Source organism: Gymnogyps californianus, chromosome 10 (assembly GCF_018139145.2).
Source record: "Gymnogyps californianus isolate 813 chromosome 10, ASM1813914v2, whole genome shotgun sequence".
NCBI lineage: Eukaryota > Metazoa > Chordata > Aves > Accipitriformes > Cathartidae > Gymnogyps > Gymnogyps californianus.
This window is the reverse complement of record NC_059480.1, coordinates 3,079,597-3,101,438: the sequence shown is the minus strand read 5'-3', so window position 1 is coordinate 3,101,438 and position 21,842 is coordinate 3,079,597. Positions and strand designations below refer to the sequence as shown.

Below are 21,842 nucleotides of genomic sequence, written 5' to 3'. Positions count from 1 at the left end.
ATGGTGTCAATGAGGAAAAAAAAAAAACCAAACCCAAACAAGCAAGCCGCTGCTCAAAACCTGAGGCCCGTATATAGAATGATTCTGCAGAAATGCCAGAGCACAGCCCACGCTTTTCTCCAAAGCAGGCTGCTTTGGCTTGTTACAGTTATCAATAGTAACCTAAGCCAGAGAGTGGGCAAGCTCAGTTTGCCCAGCCTCTGCAGTCTGAAGCAGGATGGAAGCGCAACGCGCTTACAGCAGGCTTTCACCAGGAGTCCCTCTCCCGCTGGGAGGAAATGGACATCTCAAAAACGTCTCCCTCATTTTCTTCTCTGTTAAAAGCACATCGTTGTTAACCAAGATATAAGTGGGAAGCTCTTAACTCCATTTTCCGGTGCGTAGGGTGGGAAACATAAGTTTGTATTAATAAATGTAGGCCCTGCATTCAGACTTTCCAGGAGAATTTAAACCAGAGACATTGAAAAGCAGATTTAGAGCAAAAACAAGAAGAAGAAAACACCAGTTGTTTTACACATAAAATGTAATTAGCTGATGCAACTCACTTCAGCCAAAATATAAGTGAGATTCAGGAAAGGATTAGACATTTACATGGATAATGAGAATATCCAGATCAGCAAGAGAGAACTAAGTTTGCGGAATACAATCTCATTTCTTAGAGCATAAACTGACCTCTGGCAGATGGATGTTGGAAAAGGCTCCTCAGGGCAGGCTGCCCTGTAATTTCCTCCCTAATTTTACTGCACCCTCTTTTGAAGCACTGTTGCATACAGGAAACTAGATTAAGTATAGGATCAGCCTGGACTAGCAGTTCTCTGTTTGGGGTTGTATATAGGGAGCTTTGTTAAGGAATTCATGGACAGCGCACATTTCTCTCATCTTTCATAACGTAGTTGTTAAGAATATTGCTAGAAAGCTAACATTGTATCTCAGTATTATAGCCGCTGTGGAAGATGACTTGCAAGACATTTAATGGTACAGAAAGTGGATGTAAGCCACACGGGGACAGTGCAAGCACTGAGAATATTCACTAGATGAGTTCGGTAAAGCATAAATGCAAAAGCAACCAAAAGGAAATAAAATCAGTTTTGTACAGTCCGCTGAGAAACTTCAATGAATCACCAAAGGCTGCAAGCCAGCTTTTCAGACTAGGACTTGGTTCACTAGCATTTCCAAGTCAGAGACTCTTTGACACCAAGTAAGTCTAGGCAGGCTGCACAAACCATCATTTAAGCTCTCATCAGTGGTGAAAGCAACCAACCTTTTTATTAGGTAGCCCTGAAAGCAGAAGTCATGGTATGGCAGCCTTCCTGTCCTCCTCTGGTAGCTCAGGTAAGCATCAGGTTTTGAGTTTGCTACGTTCTTCTAGAGCTGAAACTTTTAATAAGCAACAGAGATTCATGATTTTACGCCCACTGATCTCAGGGTTGATCCCTGGAAGAGCATGCATGCACTTGCAAGAACAGGCAGTTTACCAGAAACCTAGGTCCTAAATTTCTAATTGATATGAGACTACATAGCTTCTCTGGCAGCTTGTTCTTTTAGTCACTCATCAGCTGAGGGCATATTCTTGTCTTCATCATCAAGCATATCTTTTAGCTGTTGACGAGCAAACTCCTCAAATACCAGCTCTGCTTCACTGAAATGGAAGAAACACAGGTCTTTTAAAATGATGTTAGCAATTTTTTTTATACCAGCAGACTAAAGGCAACATATAGGAGGAAGAAGAGAAGCCCAGAGCAGACTCTGGTAATGTTTCCTTTGTCTTCAAAGGGATTTGGATCACATTCCTACAGGCACCATCTTCATTGGTAGTATTCTACCTAGTATGAAAAGCAGTTGATTGAGCAAGTCAGGACACAAACTGAGGAAGTTTTCGTCTGTATCGAATCATGTCCATTCCAGCTAAGTATTTATCAGCTAGCTGAACATTCTGCAGCCTGAAAGGGTCTTTGTCTAGAAATAACATGTGAAACGTTTCATCCTTATTCCTTCTGTACTAAAATAGGGGCACATGGTCAAATCTATTGAGTTCCTGAAACTTAGAGCTACAGAGCATCAACTGACCACAAACACATCCCTCCCTCCAACTGTGAGGCAAAACATGTTCTCTTAAACTAGTTTCACATGGTCAGTCATTGCTGTTCAACTAATGGCAGTAATTTGTCAAGCCACAGTAACTTACTTTGGATTTAAGCTCGTACTCTGTGAACCCTGTGGATTTTTGTACAATTTTGAGGAGTTTTCAAAGAGTCAATGCACAACTGCAGCTAGAATGTGAAATATCATTAGAAGAAACTTACCCATCCTTCGCTGCAGTCATCAGCATGCAGTAAAGGAGGAAAAGACACACCAAGCAGTTAGAACAGTGGATGCTAAAACCAGCAAAAATTTATAAACTGACAAGACAAAACAGTGACAAGCAGTAGCATTTGCACCAATACAAGGAGAATTCCAAAAAGTCTCAAAATGTGCATACATGCACCTGATGAAGCAAAACTTGATCTCCTGAATGGAAAAGCACTCTAGCAACATTACCCAAGACGTCAGAAGGGCTGAGAAACAAAGACAGATTTTCCCATTTATGCTTGCTAGCAGTCACAGCTGTGAGAGACATCTGTGCACACAGTTCTACTCAGAGATGACAGTGCTTGCGTGACATGATGTTAGTCTTAATTGGTCTGTCACTGTAATTTAAGTAGTCAGCTGATGCAAAGATGATGTTCTTGTTCAATAAACATGAAGGTATTAAAATCAAACAAGGTCAGAATACAGAAAGGCCTAGGTGGTCTCTCATTAGATAGTTTAGGCACTTGAGGCAATACACCCGATTTCATCCTTGCCTAAATATAATCCTGAGACCTTTGGCACTTGTGTTTCTTTAATGGGATCTTTGCTAACCACACCGTAACAAATCCTGCTTGCTATCAGGATTCCTTGGAAGCTGTTTCAGCACAGTCTAAAATAAGCAGAACAGACTGTATTGCAGTGATGAAATGGGGGCAGGGATTTTTTTGTTCTCACAGTTACTTTAGCTTTAGCAAGTAACAGTCACTTCACTGGCTTACTTCTCATGAGTTTAAGTCAGGGAGCAAAGTGCACCTAGGCCGTGGTTCTACAGAAGTTGTCAGGGATCTGGGATGTTTCAGTGACTGGATAACTCGCTACCTGGAGAACTCCCACCCACAATGCACACTGAAGTGAAGGGCAATAAGTGGCGACTAGCACTGCTGGAAAAGTCAGCATTAAAAGTGTGCCAAATGGGGCCACTCTAGCCAAAATGCCTCAAAGGATGGACCATGTAAAGACATTCATGATGGTGTCTATCCAGACTCAGAAAGGATGGTGTCCTCTACTCACAGAAGCCAAGATGAAGTCTGGAAAGTCTCAGGGCATGCATGCTTGATTGGAATGGATTTAAAATGAAATATTTAGAACTTTAAAATTTTCCAACATATAAAGCATCGTTCTCGTTTCATTTTTCCTCCAATTTTTATTCTTTAAATAGTCTGCTCTCCTTCCCCTCTTTGAAGTACATTCATTACTATGGGAACAGTGACATCAATGATGTGGGTGAAGCTGAGTGAGATACCCACCAATGCGGTTTGAAGCCAATTTTACAAAATGGGTTGAGGGGGGAAAATACGTATTGTTTCAGTTGGGCATATACTTTACTGTCAGATAAGTGATTACTGAATCAATACGTAGGTAGTGTGGCAGTAATGCTTATCATATATCTCAGATGTAAGATTACATTCAAAGATGCACTACTTTACCTTCAGGCTGCTATACTACATCCCATATGCTTGTTAAAAGGCTACATTTGCACCCTAGCAGGAGTTAGGCCCACTCCACATAGTTCTCTTGCGGTCCTGTGGCTTATTTAACATTATAACATTGAAAAATTCTCAGGAACCTGAAAATGGGTAGACTTTTTCTTTTTTTAACTGGCATGCCAGCAATTGTTTTGAGGGTTGGCATGGGAGGGAGCTGTCTTCAAGGATCAATGAGGCTCCAGAATGTCATCATACTCTCTGCAGAAGGTTTTCTGTAAGCTTTTATTATGCAGCCACAGAAATGATTCCATATAATTAAAGTTGTGGCATATGGTAATTTTCATTATAAGCTTGCTTTTAAGCTCTCTTAACTTTATGGAGGGAAAAACAGAAAAAGGGAGTAGGCTGTGTTATTTTTCAAGACATTCAAGTGCTTTAAAAATGCACTAATTTCTGAAAGTTACAATACCAATACAGGGCAGGTATAGCTTTACTATTAAAGGGACAAAGCATTTATGGGTTTCTTGAAACCAGCCCTTTCATGCAAGTTTAACAAGGGAGCAGATAAATGACCATTTGTTGAACAACAGCCAAAACAAAGGCCAGGGTCCAAGACATAGGCCCACAAAATGTAAAACCTCAGGAGAAGGGCAGGAAAACCCCAGACCAAAAGAACTCGCGCTGAGACCACAGCCTTGAGAAAAACCCAGCAGGAGCTTCTGGGCTAACTGCTGACCGGGAAAGGTCTTGGAAGCATGAAGAGACACGGCCCAGTTTGAATCTATCTTTAAAAGAAACAGATCTCTATACATTTTTGTCAACAGGCGGAAAAGACAGACTGCCAATGCGACAGGAGCTGCTTCGCCTAAAAATAACCACCTGTGAACCACATGGGTCCAAAAACACTTGCAAAACCAGCACACATGAAACATGCAAATGCTGGCCTACAAGAAGTCCAAGACAAGGAAGCTATAAATAAACATGGGAAAGGAAAGGTAGCAAGCCGTTCCTTTTCTGCCTCCTCCAGGCACAGAAAAGAAAGATCAAGCAATCTGCAACAGCCGTGCACTCTGACAGACCTGCTTTTTACTGAGTGATGAATGCTTCAGAGCTCGCTTACAGACAAATAAAAAGGGCAAAGCAATCTGCTGTGAAATAAAGCACACAGCAGTTGATCACACTTGCCCCAGTTTGGCCGTAAAAAAATTAAACCATGTTCTTGAGAAGCTTATCTTTCTGAGGTTCTCTATGCTCAAATCAGCCCTGCATGATTAAATATACTGATGCTACACGTTTTATTTACTTTTGCCATAAATCACCTTGGCTAGAGAAGGGAAAAGGGTATTACCCCACTGCAAGGAATAAATCATAGTACATGGCATTTTTTAATCCCACTTTAGCTTTGATTCTATAAGATGATTGCTTTGACTTCTTTCCTTTCTCTCAGCTGTGTCTTAAGATGAAATGACAGTCAAGTAAGCAGGGAGGTGCAATAGGCAAACTGGTTACTACTGACTCATCAGTAAAAACAAAAGGGAACGGAAAAAGAAGATAAAGAGTGATCTCAAAATTCCCTGGTGCATGCACCCCTGCCTACACCCACCGCAGAGGCTGCCAAACAAGCCAACAAAGAAAAATTCCATCTTTTGGGGCCTTTGAGAGTCTAAACACTGTTTGTTGAAGCTCCATCTCTGCAATTAAGCCTTGATTCACTTGATTCCAAATTAGATGGTATTTCACTAATGAAACACATTTTATTTCTCAGAGTTTATGAACTAAGGTGGTAGAGTAACAATTTAAAAAGCATGAACTCATAATTGGGAAGAGTGATTAGGTACAGTGCATGGAAAACTACCAGCCAATAAAGCCAGAAAGAGTTTTAGTTTACCACCTTCATATGGGAAGCTGTTTTATTCCCCGTAATGAGCTCAGACACCACATTCCAGCACAGTTTTCAAGTCAGCTATGCAGGCTTCAGAGGAATTTTCTGTTGTGTTACAGTATCTTTTTTTTTTTTTTTTTTTTTTTAAGAGAAAGGATTTATTTCTCAAGTTAACCATTTGTAGGGCTTTCCCATGGGATAAGCTCCTGAAACTACCTGTATTCTTTTCAATTTGTAAGGAACTTGCAATTTCCATCTGTACAAAAGACATGAACCATAGCTGTCTTCTGACAGCAAGCTCCTAGAAGACTTTGATGTAGCAAACAATACGTGGGCTGTGCCTTTGGTAAGAGGATGTGTTGGGGGAAGCGATCTGAGAAATATTGCAGTTCTCCGTTTCCCTTGTAAAGTCTTCTGCCCACATCCTTTTGAGCGTACTATATAAAGGAGTATATCAGCTGTCCTTTGAAATGATCTTAGAGGGGAAAACTGACTGACTTTAATTTTTCCTCATATTACAAATGCTTCTGCCAGAATTATCTGCCTGAAGCATAAGTAATAGAAAGGGGGTTGCAGCATTGTTAACACCAAAAAATGTCATGTAAAAAAATTCACGCCCTTCTAAAAATGTAAAATTATTTACAATTGCCTAAGCCGTTGGACGATCCTTGTCTGAAGCTTTCAAGCTTTTCTCCGTATCCATGAAAGCTCCAGATTTTGCAGCCCTGAGCTGCCCCACCAGCACCTCTGCCCAGCGAGGCTCCCCAGGGACACTAGATGGCCCTCACCAGCCACTGCTCCTGGGGCCACTAGTGCCAGTCCCAGCCCCTCACCAAGTTCCTGGGCAGGGGGATTGCTGCAGGGAAGCCTGAGGCAAATGCTTCAGTACGTACAAGCCACCAGAAGAGACAGAAGACCCTTGCCAAAGCGGCTCTCCCACAATGAGTCACCCATTTGAGATCATGATCAAGTGTGCAGCAACGTCAGTGTTTTGCTGGCAGAGCTTTGCTGGCCTGCAGCATGAAAGGGAAACCCGCAGCATGGGCACACCTATGCCAACAAAAGCATTTGCTTCACAGCAGCTTCTCCCAGGTGATCCAACCTTATTAGTCCTATGGACCAACCCTGAGGACGATTTCCACCTCGCAGGACAGCTGGAGGCAGCTTTGGGCTGCATGCTGCTGTGGGGTGTCCTGAGCTACTCCTCAAGGATGTGGCTGTCTCCTTTGTGGCCACAGCAGAAAGAGGGTGAGAGGGGAACAGGCCTTGTGGATTTGTCCTGACGGTGCTTCCTAGACTCATTGTGCTACTGTGATGGGGGTGTAACATGCACAAAAAACATCTCCTATGAGCATGTTCTGTGTCTGTGCTAAGAGGCCATGCTGGCACAGCTCACAGCAGGGGTTTTCCCAGTGAAAATGAGAGTTTCCTACAGTGCAATTCTTACAGGAGTGAAGAAACCTACCTTCACCCACTCCAGCACATCCATGATTAGCAAACACTGATTCCCAACCAGAGCAACTGAGTGTGGAGTGGATCACCAGTCTCTCTTCTCATCACTCACGCTTGACTCCTCCAACAATTTCGCACAATAAGGACTCAAGTCACCCCTTTCTAATGCTTCCAGTATAGAACAAAGCACTTATCTTGGGATAACTCTTCTCACAGGTTCCACCATCACCTTCCAGTGGCAATGGAAAGAGCAGCTTTAGGTAAGTTTGGGCCGAAAGAAAGAAAAAGAAAAGCAGCACAGCAGCAGCCATGGGGTTTTGTTTGAAGCCCATGCAACTCTGTCCAAATACAGAGTGCAGGACAAGGTGACTCATCTATAACAGCCCCAGCATCGAAAGGCTGGCATAATGTTTTGTGCTCAATAGCTGCTTCAAATGCTGTACAGGAGCTTCCGATTTAGCGCAAGCACCTTGCAGTTTCTGTACGTTCACCATTAGAGAAGACAGCCAGCCAGGGCCTGAGGAAGTGGGAGGAGAACACAGATGCTTAAGACAGCGTGCAGTTTTGGCATCCGATCCCAAGCCTCGACATGCCTAGGGAAGGCTAGCTCCTTACATTGCTTTAAAAGTTCCTGCACTTCCATTTACTGACCTGACTCTGAAGAGAGATTCCTCTCAGATACCCACTGAACATAAGGGCCACATCACAGACACCGTAGCCAACGCCACATCGAGATAATGGGGACTATAAAATCATGAACAGTTTTATCACCTCTTAACTTTGCTTAAAAGTATTTTGCTTTTTACGGTGCTCATGTGTCTTTGGTGTTTTCTGTGACAGATTCTTGTTGGCTGTATTGGAATCTGGCTGGGAATTGCTGACAGCTTCATTCAGGACATTTTGCACAGTAGTCATGAGATTTAACTGTGCAGTGCTTCCTCAAGCCCCTGTGCTTTGAGTTGTGATTCCATAGATGAAAGATAAAAAGGGAACATGACCCATTTCCACCTTCTCCCATCTTAGCATTCCTCCTCCCTGTCATTTTGTGCCTTGAGGTTGAGAGATATATATACACACGCATATACATATACACACACAGAGCAGCCCCCATACTGGAGTCTTGTAGACTCTAAAGGCTTCCTGTAGAACAAATCACTATAAGCCTTGCAATGGTAAGATTTCACCTGAGTCTGTTAACAAAGAAAGGCAAAAACGAGGCATAACTGACCTGTTGGGTTCTTTTCCTCAGGTTTGGGGTGCATGAGACGAAATGGCAGCTCTGTGCCCACTTCACTTTGGGGAGAAGAGAGAATGCATCAGATCTACAGCTCCATGCCTGGTTCAGTCCCCTTCCCACCTCAGGCCAGCCCAAGCCCATTCTTTCATCTTTTTCTAATCATAGTTTTCCCCTCAAAAACAGTTAAACTCTGATTTCTCCACAAATATCCCAGGCATATCCACTTTAATAAACCAGGTTTATTATGTGCTGAATGTACTTGCATGTACATAAAAGCAAAGATATTTTTGTAATTGCTTCATTTTCACAACTGAATGCACAGACTTCTTACTTCTATCAGCATAAGAGATAGTTATTTTTTTTAGGGAGGCTGGAAAGGGAATAGGGAAGAGGGTAAAAAGACAAATTAACAACTATTATGACTGCATGGTCTGAAAAGGAAGATGACATTTACCTGGAGGTGAGGTCTCCCAGCATGCTACAGAAGAAAACAAGGATTAAAACACAAACATACTTAGTGCCTTTCCATTCTGGTGCTCTACCATATGCTGTTTTATTGGTGGACTATTGAAATCACCTTCCTCATATACTCTTCTCTACTTGCCACAAAGCATAACATCCAAATAAACTTTTTTTTAAAAAGGTAATTTTCATTTTTCATGTCCTTCCCATGGAGGAGGAGTCTAAGTTTTTGAACTCCTGACCAAGTGTTGGGCATGGCTCCTTTTCTGAGAGCCAAAGGGCAAGCGCAATCAGAGGACCACAGAAGGCAGCAGCCATTTTATCAGGCTTTAGGCAAATAATTGACTCATTTTTATACTAGAAAGAAGGATAGATGAATGAAATAAAAATGTAAACAGTGACTATCATCAACTGAGAGTTATTATCCTTGTCCTCTTTTGCACTGTATTCTGGGTACTAGCTTATGTTGATAACATCAGCTTCTCCCAGAAAGCTGGCTCAGTACAGAACCTGAGCTACAGTATTTATGACTCTACCTTGTGCTCTGGGAGAACAAGAACGCCAACATAAAGACTCACACAAAGCTTCACTTCAGTTCTTACAAAATAAGTTATGGCTTTGAAACAAAAAAAAAAAAATCGCAATGCAAACCAGAGGTTCATACTTCAGCTGTAAAGTCATATGGTATCTAAGGAAGGTAATCCAACCCCTCTGGCTCAGGACAAGTTCTTTGGATAGGCCAAGATTAATTTCCAGGCAATTTATGCTTTAGAGGGAGCCTGATGTCCTACAATATGTGCCCTTTTGGGGTGGACTGTCCTGCCCTCTCCCCACTCGTCAATGAAGAACACACACTCCCCTCTCTCAACTCTATGCAGCTGTAGCAAAAAGTCTGTTACTCTTACCCTGGAACAGTGAGCTTCACTTTGACCTTGTAGGAAACCAGAATCCCCATCACTGTCTTGTCTATTCCATCCTTAATACTACCAGAGAAAACAGACAGCAGTGTTAGGTGGCACAGCAACATAGCAACAATATACGGCTGGAGCAAGATCTACGCGAACATCCTATTCTCCTGAAAGCGATAGAGAAGACAAGCCTCAGGGACAGCTAACACCTCTCCAGATCTGTGATCGCTACTTACCCCGAATGAATATGATATGGTAAGTAACGCAACTTAGATGTACCCATCTGGACACACATTTACAGGTACAAACTCTTGACAGAAGTGTCTCCTCCATCCTCCCCTCTTCTTTATAACCCTCCTCTACCTGGGACCATTTAAAACTCTACTCACATAGTACTAGAAGCCAAGTTGGTGTCCTCATCCTTCAGCTTTCCATCCAGAGCTATTTCCCGTGTCTCTCGGTTATTTGCTAGCAAGGGCAATAGTGTCAGTGTCTTGGTCAGGCTGCTGTTTGGCTGCACCTTTTCCCTGCAAATAAGAAGCAGGTGAGAGGAGAAAAGTGATACACTCTGATTTGTGTTACACACCCAACCAAGAGAATTTCAAAACAGATTACAAAGTCATCCAAAAGGAGTGGAATTTAACTGTCCAAATTTAGTTGTCTACAATGCAGATGTCTACATCTAAACTAGTCAAAAAATTCCCTTTATAATCAGCAGAGAGGAACAAGCACTTGCAGAAAATGATTAATTTCACATTAAGGCAGACTTCTAAAGTAGGTCAAAACTATGCTGCAGACCTCCAAATTTGGACAAAATTAATCCTAGTTGAGAAGACCAATACTCAATGGAAAACACGTCCCTAAGCTACACAGAAAAACACCAGAAAATTATAAAGTGTCTGGGTGTGTCCAACCCTCCTCACAAAGCAAAGTTCAATGCTGCACTGCCAATGCAGTGCAGTGCAAAAGAGCAAGTGTTTCTCCACAATGTCAATAGGCTCAAGGTTTTCATGGGCTTTCTAAGGCCAGAAGAAACCAAATGAAGTGGTGTGAAAAAGACTGACCTCAAGCTAGAGCATCCATGACTTCCACTCAAACAGCAGCACCTTTCAGACAAATGTTGCATCTCTATTTAAAGATTTCAAGCAATGGGGAGCCTTCCACAGCCCCTGCTAAGTTTTTCTAGTAGGTAATTACTCTTCAAACCCCTTCTGCAACCTCCCCATTCTCTGAAAAAAGGTGCAGGGTCCCTGCTGGCTATGTGAAAAAGAGACCAGCTGCATTCAGAGAGTACGGGTGGTGTGGGGGACACACACAAGGTAAGACGAGAGGAGAGGAGCACTAACAGCAGGCAACTGCCAGACTGTAGCTAGGAGTACCTCCCATTACTGAGGAGGAGAGTAATTAAAAGGGTGTGAAGGAGCAAGAAGGGATAAGCAGAGCATTCACTCACTGTGCTTCCTCAGCAGCTACCACTTTTGTATAGTAGTCACTGGAGTACAAAACCACATTGGCAACCTGCTCCACTGGAGTGAGAAAGGAGAAAATGCACAATCAGTTGTGCGTACGCACCAGAAACAACATAGCTGTCCCCCCCCCCCCCCGAGTCTCAGGAATGGAAGACATGATGAGGACAGCAGGAAAACCCATCCATTTAGAGCCGGAAGGCACCACCAGGTCAGACAGCCTGACCTGGACAGAGACCAACAGCACACAAACGGCCAAAGTCTATCTTCCCTGAAAGGCACCCAGCCTTGATGTGGAGATGACAAGAAGTCAATAACCCACGGTTTCCCTTGGGAGCCTGCTCTTTCCATTATAAAGATCTCCCTCTTTCTTCTCTAAGCATGCCCGCTTTTATCTCTGTTCACTGGTATCTCTTGCGTATCTATAGCCCATGCATTTGCATTCAGGAGACACCATCACCAAGCAGACTGCAGTCAAGAGCCTGTGATAATAAATGGCTTGTGTTCTCCAGTCAAACACCAAAAAAACCATAAAGGTAATTCTGACTGAAACACTGATGAGGAGAGAATCTGGGGACCAACAAGGTCTTTTTAAGCCTGACGAGGCATGTCAGTCTAAAAATGTTTGGGAATCACTAGACAATACATGCCAGACTGGCACTGAATTGGCTTTCTCTGCTATAGAGTTTTGTAAAAACCTCAGCAATTTTGTTCCCTCCCTGCCTTCTCTTCTCTTTCTCATCCTTTTGTCTCTCAGACTGTCTTCCACAGGTCCAAGTGCAATGGTGCTTGGGGGATGAAAACATGCAATGCCACAAATAAAACACAGGCACAGCACTGAAACTCCTCTGAAACTCATCAGCCCCTGCCCTCAGCTTCCTCAGGAGGAATTACACCATCACTGGCAGAGTGGGTGTTTCTCACTTTGCCAGATGTTTCTGAAACCCCAGGCAAAATTGTACACAACCTAGGCACATTCACAGTTAGCAGGAGCATCACATTGACAGGGAAGCCCTTCCCACCGGCCTCCCAGAAGAGGTGGATCTTTCCCCATAGCACCTGCTTTGCTCGCTGCAGATGCCAGTCCCTTTCTCTTTACTAGAGGGGACATACTTGTGCGTGAAGTTAAGCCATATGAGTAACCATGAGAGTCAGGAAAAAAGCTGCAGTGTTTCACTTGATGAACAGCAAAGAAACAGCAACAGACAGGGTGGAGGGACAAATTTCTGACTTGTCCCAGACTGCCTGCTTAAGCTGTTGCAAGCACTAGATTCTGGCTCTCTTTCAGTCCCCTCACCATTCAGTCTTCTTGCCCTCAAAGAATCCCAAGCAACAGTAAACACATACCCTGGACTTGGATCTTCTTCACTGTTTTCTCCGTGCTGTTGTTGATGGTGATAGTGACTGGAATGGGCTCACCATGGTAGTACACCTAGAAGGAATTTGATGCTCAGAAATCCAGCCAGGAGGCTTCTCCCAAGCCCTAAACCCATCTAGTCCCCCCAGATTAAATCTCCTCACAGAGGCCAGATAAGGCAAGATTACCCTTCCCAGTGATTCATGACCCTTCCTTCAATGACTTATTTAGCCTCAAATGCATCTGGTAGCGGGGTCTCAGCCTCCCCTAACAGTAGCTACTGACAGAAATTACATTAGAGCCCTTGAGTGCTGGGACAAGTCAGTCTCAGCTGAGACTGTCTGCGTAACACATGAAGTAGCTGCTTTGGGCAGCAAAATGCATATTGACATGCCAATACTGTGATATCCACAGCCCTGGGGCAAACTCCTCACCTCTTTACTGAGGCAAGCTTTCAAGTGTAATGGCTTGTTGGACATGAAGAACTGCCAGGTGGTCTCCGCACAAGGTTGGGGTCCTGGCTTTTCTGGAGCATACTGCACCTTACGGATCAGCAGACGTGCAGAGTTCCTGGGAAGCAGCAGAGGACAACGTGGTGGTACTTTGTGGTTGGCAGAGGCAGGAGTTCTGCATTCACATGTGCTTACACCCAAGAAGTCCACTGACAAGTGGGGCAAAGCTGAACAAGCAACCAAGGTGCATTACTGGACCACCCACCCCCTTCAAGAAGGGCAAGGCTGAAGACAGACACACATGTTCTGTTACCTCTTATGAATTCTCTCTTCCACATTCTCTGTTGAGAAAGCTTTCACCTCAAAGTCCACCCCACAGCTCTGCCAGAGAGAGAGGACAGCTGTGAAATCAGTGTCAGAAGCCAAGAACTCCTGCAGATGTTTAAATATCTTTCTGTACACCAGAAATTGGCAGACTCCTGCCAAATGCAAATTCTTCTGGCCTCCTACCATTGTAATAGAGATCCCTACCAACTCATGTGGCAGCATCCACCTGTTCCATGCTGCTTCTGATAAATGAGGCTTAATTCCCAGCCTTTGACAGATGACATCCCTACTCCTAAAAGGCTTTCTGTGAGAGCAGTACTGTAGAGGTCACAGCATGCTACAGGTTATAAGACTGATCAGCCTGCAAGGCTCTCCAGTCCACCTTGGGTTTCTGAACTGAATTTCTGAATTGGCTTTGTAATGCCAATACCTAACGCAGGGTTAACCTTCTTCTTTCCCAGCGTCTAAGGAGTGGGAGTGATCAGGCCAAGCTGACCTTTGCTTTAACAGGTTTGTACCACCACGGGACATCTGTGTGAGTCCCAGATAACTCTCTGCGGAGCAATATGGGAATTTTTGCTAGAATATCATTCCTTGGCAAAAAAACCAGCTTATCCTTGTTGCACTGAATTCTACAACCTGCATCCCACCTTGCCTGACTGTTAGTCTAGCTCTGCTGTTCAGAGAAGCATCCAGTTAAGTATAAAAGGAATATTTTTAAATGGTGTCAGAAACCTTACAGAACATCTCATTATCCGGTGACTTTTACTCCAGGGTTTTTGTTTTGCTTACACACATGTGCAAGCCAGCCCTTCTCTGCATTTGTTTTAATTCAGAAGCACATCTTAACACATGCTATATATATAACACATGCTCATATATAAAATCTATGAGATTTTAGGCACTCAGTCTCCTTTTCTTTCATGTAGCCTGACAGCTACAATCATTTTATGTGCAGCCAACCCACAAATCATGTGGTACCCTTAAGGAAACTACAAGCATTGCAGATTTAGTAGTCTTGCTGTTATTTGACTAGATTCCCCTTCTTATTCTGAGGACTTAATTCCAACTCCGTGACACACACTTGTAGCTCTTAAGTCAGGTTCCTGACATTTGTGGCATAGCACAGTAAAACCCAGTACTACCTTATTCTACTCTCAAGCTAGCCAAATAAATTCACATGACTTTTTCCATCTGACTTTCCTCAACCATGATAAGCACAAGCGTCCCATTGGTCTCACCTTATCAACATCACGAGGTGCAGGCTGCAGACAGACTGAACAAGGTAGGTAATCTGGAAACTGTGAGAGGAAGAAGAGAAAAATACCCCAAAGCAATATTACACAGATACTCTAGTTAACATAGTGCTCACAAAAGGTAAAAAGCAATCCTGAAGACAACAGGTCACTCGCTGTAATGCAGTAAACCTTTGAAGTTCTGGCTAAGATGGGGCCTTAATATACTTGGCCTTATCTTGCCTTGTATGAACAAGTCCCCCTCTTCCAAAAATACTTTAATAGCCAAGAAAAAGAAAAAAAAAAAAAAGAGAGAGAAAGTAAAAGAAGTCCAGGCACATGAAGAACCTGGTCTAAAAATCAAACAGAGCCCTAGAGGCACAGCTTAGAGTAGAAGCTGCAACATCTGGCTCAATGTTAGCCAAGATAATCAATACAGCTCACAGCAGTGCTACTCACTCTTCACATAGGCTTGAAGCGTGAGCAAAGTGTCTGTGTCAGAAACACAACTAAGGCCATGAAGACCAGCCAGCCACCATCCATTCGCTCCTGGCCTGGGCAAGGCCAGCAACTCCAGACATCAACTGGGAAGGCTGCAGAGTAGCTCATGGAGACTGAGTGCTAACACCCCCTTAGAGACTCCAGCAGTTTGAAGATGACTAGATTGTATCTGAGTGGTTAATAACATTACGGCAGGTACCAATCCATTTAGCAGAATCATTCAAAGACTTATTTGTTGCTATATCAGAGCATGTGGTTTTCAAACCCGGATCTTCCTAGGGAATGCTAAGGCAGACATGTCACTGACAGTACTGGAAGTATATCCTGTCAGAATCAGAATTTGGCAATGAGCTGTTATTTGTTGACAACATCTGGTAAAGAGCTTTTCATCCGCTTGTTTGATCCATAAAATTTTTAAAGAGAAAGGATTTGGCACTTCCTCTGTGAGCACTGGGGCAATGGTATAAAGTATTCCAGCCCCTCAGGAATGGGGAAGACAAGGATATATGGGGCTGTTACTAGCATAAAGCCATTGCATATTTCCTTGCCTTTTCAAGGAAAGCACTTTTCACAAGCAGTTAGGATCTTCTTGCACTTTACCACTTAGGATGGTAAGAAAAAAAAAAAAATTGGTACATTGCCTGTCACTCAATTAGAATTTTGCATAACATGAATTCACTATTAATCCCTGTCTTCAGTCCATCCCTGGGTCTCAGCAGCCTGATAATAACAGACAAGGAGAAGAGGGTCAGAGGCTCTTATGAGATACTTACCGTAAAGAAAAAGGGATAAGCATTTTTCCCCAGCTTCTTTAGCAGAGATTCCTGCAAGTGGGAGAGAGACTCGGGCTTGTCAGCAGGCGGGTACACTTGGACCCTAGAGAAGAACAGGTCCCGTCGGAAGGTGAGGCCAATCACATCAATGTCTTCCTGGCCATACCGGAAAGCACAGGTCAGGGACACATACACTGGAAAGAAGCACGTGACAGGTAAAGCATGCAGCAGGCTAACAATGCAGCCAGGGTGGGATGTAAAATCCTCCCGCACCATAGAGTCAGGGAAACCCATTTCAACACTGTTGTATAACCCAGTAAGTATTCATATCCTATGTAAGAACATACATTACGTTGAGTAAGAAGCCCATTCACTGGGGAAGAGAGTTACATTTGTACCCTTGAAACAAGAAAAAAGGCTCTATCTCAGCATCTTACTTCAAAAGAGGACTAACAATCTCTGAAACGTATGTTGCATAAAACCTCAAACCTTTTTTCCCCTTGATAATTGCAGGATCTACCAATACAACACCATCTGAAAGAAAGGAAAAAATAAAAAAGATTAACTGAGGATAATCAGGGTTGAGAGAGTAGGAAGGGCAGCACGTATCCTTGTGGACTTACCTACAGGCTCCACATTCCCTATGTTGTCAACGAAGTCCCGCTTTCCCAGGTAGATGGTCAGCTGTAGGGAGATGATGACCATGGTTGAACTACAAAGTGTTGATGGTTGTGTGGTTGTGTGTTGGGGGGACACAGCGGAGAGCTATAAATCTTGTGGAGATCAGAACAATTCCATTTTAAATGGAATATTTATTTTTTTCCAGTAAACATGCAATTCCCACCAGACTCAACAGGATTATTCACATGCTTCAGGACATCAGAATTGAAGACCTGCTGTAGACCAACTCCCAAAAGTGCAACATAAATACTTGTGCATGGGACACAGAACTATAAAGATTTTTGGTGCCATCAGGTTGGAAAGACAATGAATCAGCTTTGTTTTAAACATTTACCAGCAGGAGTACAACCCAGGAGGACTGAGAGGCAAGTTACCTTCCTCTTGTATTATAATATATAATAAGCTTGCCCTATAAACTCTGTTTACATCATCTCCTCAAACTTAGTGCTAAACACAGTTCATGGTCCTTCTTCAGGAAAAGAAAAAAAGAAGGTTACAGGAAAGAGCTTTCTAATAAGTCTCCAGTCTGAGTACAAGTAAAACTCATACCTGTATAAACCCATTATTATGGTACTTACAGCTTTGTCACGGGTGCTTTTTTTGAAGATAACTTGTTTATGAGGAGAACTAGCATTCTTCCCACTCGTCCCCATCTTTTGAGACTCAGGGCAGCTCATGGTCAGAGATGGGTATGTGACTGTGGGTGAATGAAGCTTTTCTGCCCCAAAATATCCTAGGAAAGATGTCAGAAAAAAACACGTGGATGAGATAAAAGCAGAATTATACTTGGTGGGTAAAGCACTCTACTCCCATGTACAGTTACCAAAGACTATTTCAATAGATACTCACGTGCAGCACAGAAGGTGGGTTTCATTTTAGTAGTTCCTCATTAAAAAACCCATAAAAACATCTATTTAAAAACAGCTCTTCAGAAACATTACAAAAGACCAAGAACTCTTTTTAATTCATATTAAAAAAATCAGTACACTAATAGAAAAATCTGGAGGGGAAGGGCTAGCTTGGCCTTTGCAGAGAGGTTTGTAGAGAGTAATTTTGTGAAGAAATCTGTAAGAGTACAGATAAAGGTAATCTGATCAACACAAGGTACTTTGATTTTCAAAAGGTACCTCAAGATTTGCCATCAGAGGCTCTAAATTGTCATGAGATAAGAAGGAAGGTCATTTCACTCATTAATAATGGGATAAAATATAGGAAATAAAGAATATCAATACATACAGGTTTTGGCTACTTGCAGGATTTTGATTGTTTTGGGGGGTTTTGTTCGGTTTTGGTTTTTGTTTTGGTTTTTTTTTGTTGTTTGTTTGGTGTTTGTTTTTTTTTTTTTTTTTTTACGATTGCAAGTATACAACAGCACAGTGTCGTCTGTCCTGGGACATTCGCTGTTGAGCATATCCTTGAATGAATGGAAAGAAGCCTAGATAAGGAGTGAATACCCTGCCCACAGACACAAAGCTATTCTAGATTCCCAAAAATAAAGCTGTCTATGTTAAGCTGGAGGAGTGCTTCATGACGTAGACTGGATAGGTGATGAAATACCGTGTATTCTATAAAGGTAAGTGAAAAGAATTGCACTCAAAGAAAATACAACTATAGTCTGACATGCACAGTTGTACTTGGTAACACTTAGGAAGAATGTCTTGACATAAGCAGAGAAGTTATTCGGAAATAAATCAAGAACACAACAGAGAATGCCATTTATACCATTTCAGAACCCCTTACATATCCACATCTTGGATACGGCATGCTCAGTCTAAGTTAAAAAAGAAGTTAAAAAAAAAAAAAAGACCAAAAGGACACAAGAGATATCCAGAGAGAGATGTCCAGAAAACCTGAGTGGTACAAAGTGGAGAGAGATTAGTTTTTCCACTTTGTCCTACGTCATAAAATAGCAGCATCCAGTTAAGTGATCAGACAGCAAATTCAAAATAAAGTGAAGCATTTCCCCACATAACACAGGATTCAAGAGTACAGTGTGTTGCTGCAGAAGGCTCTGGAAATCACCAATATGAATTGATTCACAGGATTAGACGCATTCATAGGGAAAAGGCTTTCGGCAGATGTTGGACAGGATGATCCAGGCGCAACCTTAACCCTGCAGGACTCTGAAGCTGAGGAGCAGCATTAGGAAAGGACAATGCTACACGTGCCCTGTTCTTATACTTCTCCCTATTGGACCCGTGTGAATGAGTATACTGCGTTAGACAGACTGTTGGTCTGACAGTGTATGACTGTCCTTGCAGTTTGCTTCCGTTCTATCTTTCTGCTTGCTTTCCCATTTTAAAACTGTTTCAAGAGTAGAAACAGTTTCTAGGGCCTATTTGCACACAACAAACTGTAGGAAAAGGAAGTACTTCCCTTCTTAGAAAGCTGGGAAAAAAGTAAGGTAGAGATTAGAGACAGACTTTACACATTTAAGAATTTCTATTTTTATGAAGTATAGGTAGGTTTCCCAAGTCCAGAATAGTATTTGTTGCTGCACAGACACCCTACTCATGCTGCAGACTCAAACAAACAAACCAACAAATAACATTAAATACCTTGCTGTGTTCCAAATGCCACAGGAGCTGCCACAGGACAAAGACGTGAACTCCTAAACTATTGGAGAAAGATGAATTTTCCACGCAGCCGTGTCCTATGCTTCTTCACATCTACCGGAGGGAATCACTAACTTCTTAGCAAACAAGGAGGACAATTTGTAGGGGATTTGAAAGCACGTCTCTAGTTGCGTCCATCCAGGATTTCAAGAATTAATCCCCCTCCAAGAGCAAATATTGTACCTGGGCTAAGATTAAACTGCAAAGTGGTTAAGTCAGCAACATAAAGCATTACCTAAGGAAGCTCAAATCGTCAATGAAGAGGTCTACAATGTCATACTCACACGCTTTGTAAAGACTACAGACTTACATAGAAGAGGATGGTTACTGAAAGCAGCTTTATTCTAAAGCTCTTTCTCCATCTTCTCCTTCCTAGGGTTGCAAGCCATCCAGCCTGATAAGAAGCTGAACAGACAAGAGCCATTTGTGGAAAAAGGGAGTTTATAAAACACCAAACCAAGTCTCTACAAATAGATACCATTATGAAGGACTACCAAACATTGAGAACAATGTATTATAATCACTAAGCAGTTTATCTATTATTGCTCCACCAACATCCCATTGGCATGCTGGTGCAAAACAGTACGTCGCTAGCTAGTACACCTCCTCTCCTTAATTTACTTAGAGTGAGGCACAACATCCAAGATGTAAGACACATGAAGAGAGACTTCAATCAGTTTAGCTTTTCTGTTCATGAATGTCCCAGGAATAGCTTCTCCCCCCACCATGAATTTGGTCTTGATATTATGCACAACAATATGTGTAATTTTTGGCTTGCAAGCTGCATAAACAGCTGTAGCTTTCCTCTGGGCTGCATCTGTTAGTTTGATTAGAAAGATCACATGATATCCTCTCCACTCGCCAGCCTGAACAGCACCCTCCATCTCAGACAATCTTGCAGTCACAAATCAAGCTTGCTTTTTGCAAATAATCACCAACATTTGCCTGAATATAGTGGCCTGGGTACACAAATTATTCCAAAAAAATGAACACAGAACCAGTGTTCCTCAGCTCTTTCACTGTTTTCCAAATTCCAGCAACATTTTATTAACTGGAGGTGGATTATTTGGAGAGCTTAATCACTACTCTGTTTAATCAACTCTGGCAAACACAAACCAGCCAGCCCTAAAACACAGAAATTCACATGTGCCTGTGCTGCTGAAGGAAAGACAGATCCGGGTTGTAGGAAGTAGGGAAGAAACCTCAGAAATTAACCCACAAAATCAACACGTTCTATTCAGTCACACAGTGCAAAAGCAAAAAGGAAAAAGCTGTTTTTGTTACGACTTTGTGCTGCTGCCGCTGCAGGCTTATTAGTCCTTCAGGACAGGAATGAGCATTCCTGTTATACCTGCTCCTCCTCCGAGGGCCTGGGAGGTGTGGGTACACACACCATTGCAAACATCTCCAGGGGAGCTTGGAAGCAGCTTCTCCGTAACACACGTTCCTAACACACCCTTACGTCCCGAGAAAGATGCCCACCCCACCACCCCGAAACCACTTGAAGGGCAGCTCCACCTTTAGGAGAGAAACAGTGCAACAGTCTCCTCTGCACAGCAGGTACCTTCGTTTTCTCTTCTTCCCTCTGCGGGCTGAAGCAGAAAAGGGGGCAATAAAAGTAAATAAACAAACTATAGCAAAAAAAGCTAAAACTGGTCACTAGAATTTCTTACATATCTTGGTCCTAAGGAATTTTAATGTAAAATGCTTAAGGTCTTAGCTAGCTAGCCATTCTCCTCAAGTATTATTAACCTACTTCGTAACAGCATCAACAGGCAAAACAAAGCCCTTTGTGTAAGATCTGTGTCCATGTTGTAGAAAAACACAAGTATAGCAGCCTAAATTATAAACATCCTAAACCCATTCTGATCCTCAGCAGAGCCCGCATAGTTTTTATTATGTTAATCTCCCAATAATCTTTCATCATGCTGACTTGTCATTTAATGATCTGCTTTTCCACAGTAACCAAGGTCACCTGGACTCTTGGTAGGTGCCTTTTCAAGAAGGACCTTTTGCCACAGCAACAGGCAGAAGGAAAGATATCTTGCCTTTAGAAATGCTTCAGAATGCCAATGTGAATCTTTTCATTTTTGCTACAGTTCTCACTTCCAAGAGCTGGACAGGCAGCTTCTTTTCTTATGAAAACAGGAGGGTGGTCAGTGATGGCTCTTAGTTATGTATGAAATTTGTACATTAAACAGCTGAAGGCTTTGCTTCATTACTCTGAAGTAAGAACCAGAGCATTATCTTCAACAAGGGTTTTCGTGTTTTTAAAGAGACGTGCAACTCCTATTACTGGCTTAAAAACTTAACAAGGTAGCAGTCAAAGTATCACAGCAGAAAAAGTCTTCATTTTCAGCAGTGTCTGAAATACAGATACTAATTTCCTCAATTCGGTAATTTATCCAAAACATCCAAGAATACATCAATGTTTCAAGGACAGAGACACTTGTTCAACGTGGTAAGACTTCCTTCAGTCTCAAGGCAGTATTCCTGAGACAGGGCAAGACCAGTTGTACCTGCGGGATGTCCAGCTTCAAGCTAAGAGCATTATCCTCTCTCCCCCTCTACACCAAATCCCACAATGTGGCTGAACACAAATCCACAATTAATCAGGAAAACATAGTACAGAAAACCACATTTCAGGTTCCCTCTTCGCTCAGTCAGAACAAGATCTCACACACAAGACACGCAAATAAATGAATCGGAGCATTGTGG

At 42.6% G+C, this 21,842-nt stretch overlaps 1 protein-coding gene across 3 annotated transcripts; it reads right to left on the bottom strand.

Annotated features, from left to right (window-relative positions):
• Nucleotides 1–1,213: 1,213 nt before the first annotated feature.
• Nucleotides 1,214–17,238, bottom strand: SAG (S-antigen visual arrestin). Of its 3 annotated transcripts, none has more exons than XM_050902915.1 (15): nt 17,088–17,238; nt 16,452–16,512; nt 16,318–16,362; nt 15,829–16,022; nt 14,561–14,620; nt 13,306–13,373; nt 12,975–13,110; nt 12,531–12,615; nt 11,171–11,243; nt 10,107–10,244; nt 9,715–9,792; nt 8,802–8,825; nt 8,339–8,403; nt 2,304–2,313; nt 1,214–1,639 (listed from the first exon to the last, which is right to left on the bottom strand). In XM_050902915.1, the coding sequence occupies exons 1-15, from the start codon at nt 17,184–17,186 to the stop codon at nt 1,546–1,548; spliced, it is 1,230 nt and encodes a 409-aa protein (XP_050758872.1). In that variant the 5' UTR covers nt 17,187–17,238; the 3' UTR covers nt 1,214–1,545. The 3 variants fall into 3 exon arrangements, with proteins under 3 accessions (XP_050758872.1, XP_050758871.1, XP_050758870.1); XM_050902914.1 differs by lacking the exon at nt 2,304–2,313 and adding an exon at nt 1,931–1,956 and having other exon boundaries at nt 1,214–1,629; XM_050902913.1 differs by lacking the exon at nt 2,304–2,313 and having other exon boundaries at nt 8,335–8,403.
• Between the last annotated feature and the right edge of the window lie 4,604 nt (nt 17,239–21,842).

Coding starts and splice junctions, on each gene's coding strand:
- SAG (XM_050902914.1), bottom strand. CDS start 17,186: ATGAGCTGCCCTGAGTCTCAAAAGATGGGGACGAGTGGGAAGAATGCT. Junction 16,513..17,087: donor AAAGCACCCGTGACAAAGCT/GTAAGTACCATA, acceptor ATCTCCCTACAG/CTGACCATCTACCTGGGAAA. Junction 9,793..10,106: donor AACTTGGCTTCTAGTACTAT/GTGAGTAGAGTT, acceptor TTTCTCTGGTAG/TATTAAGGATGGAATAGACA.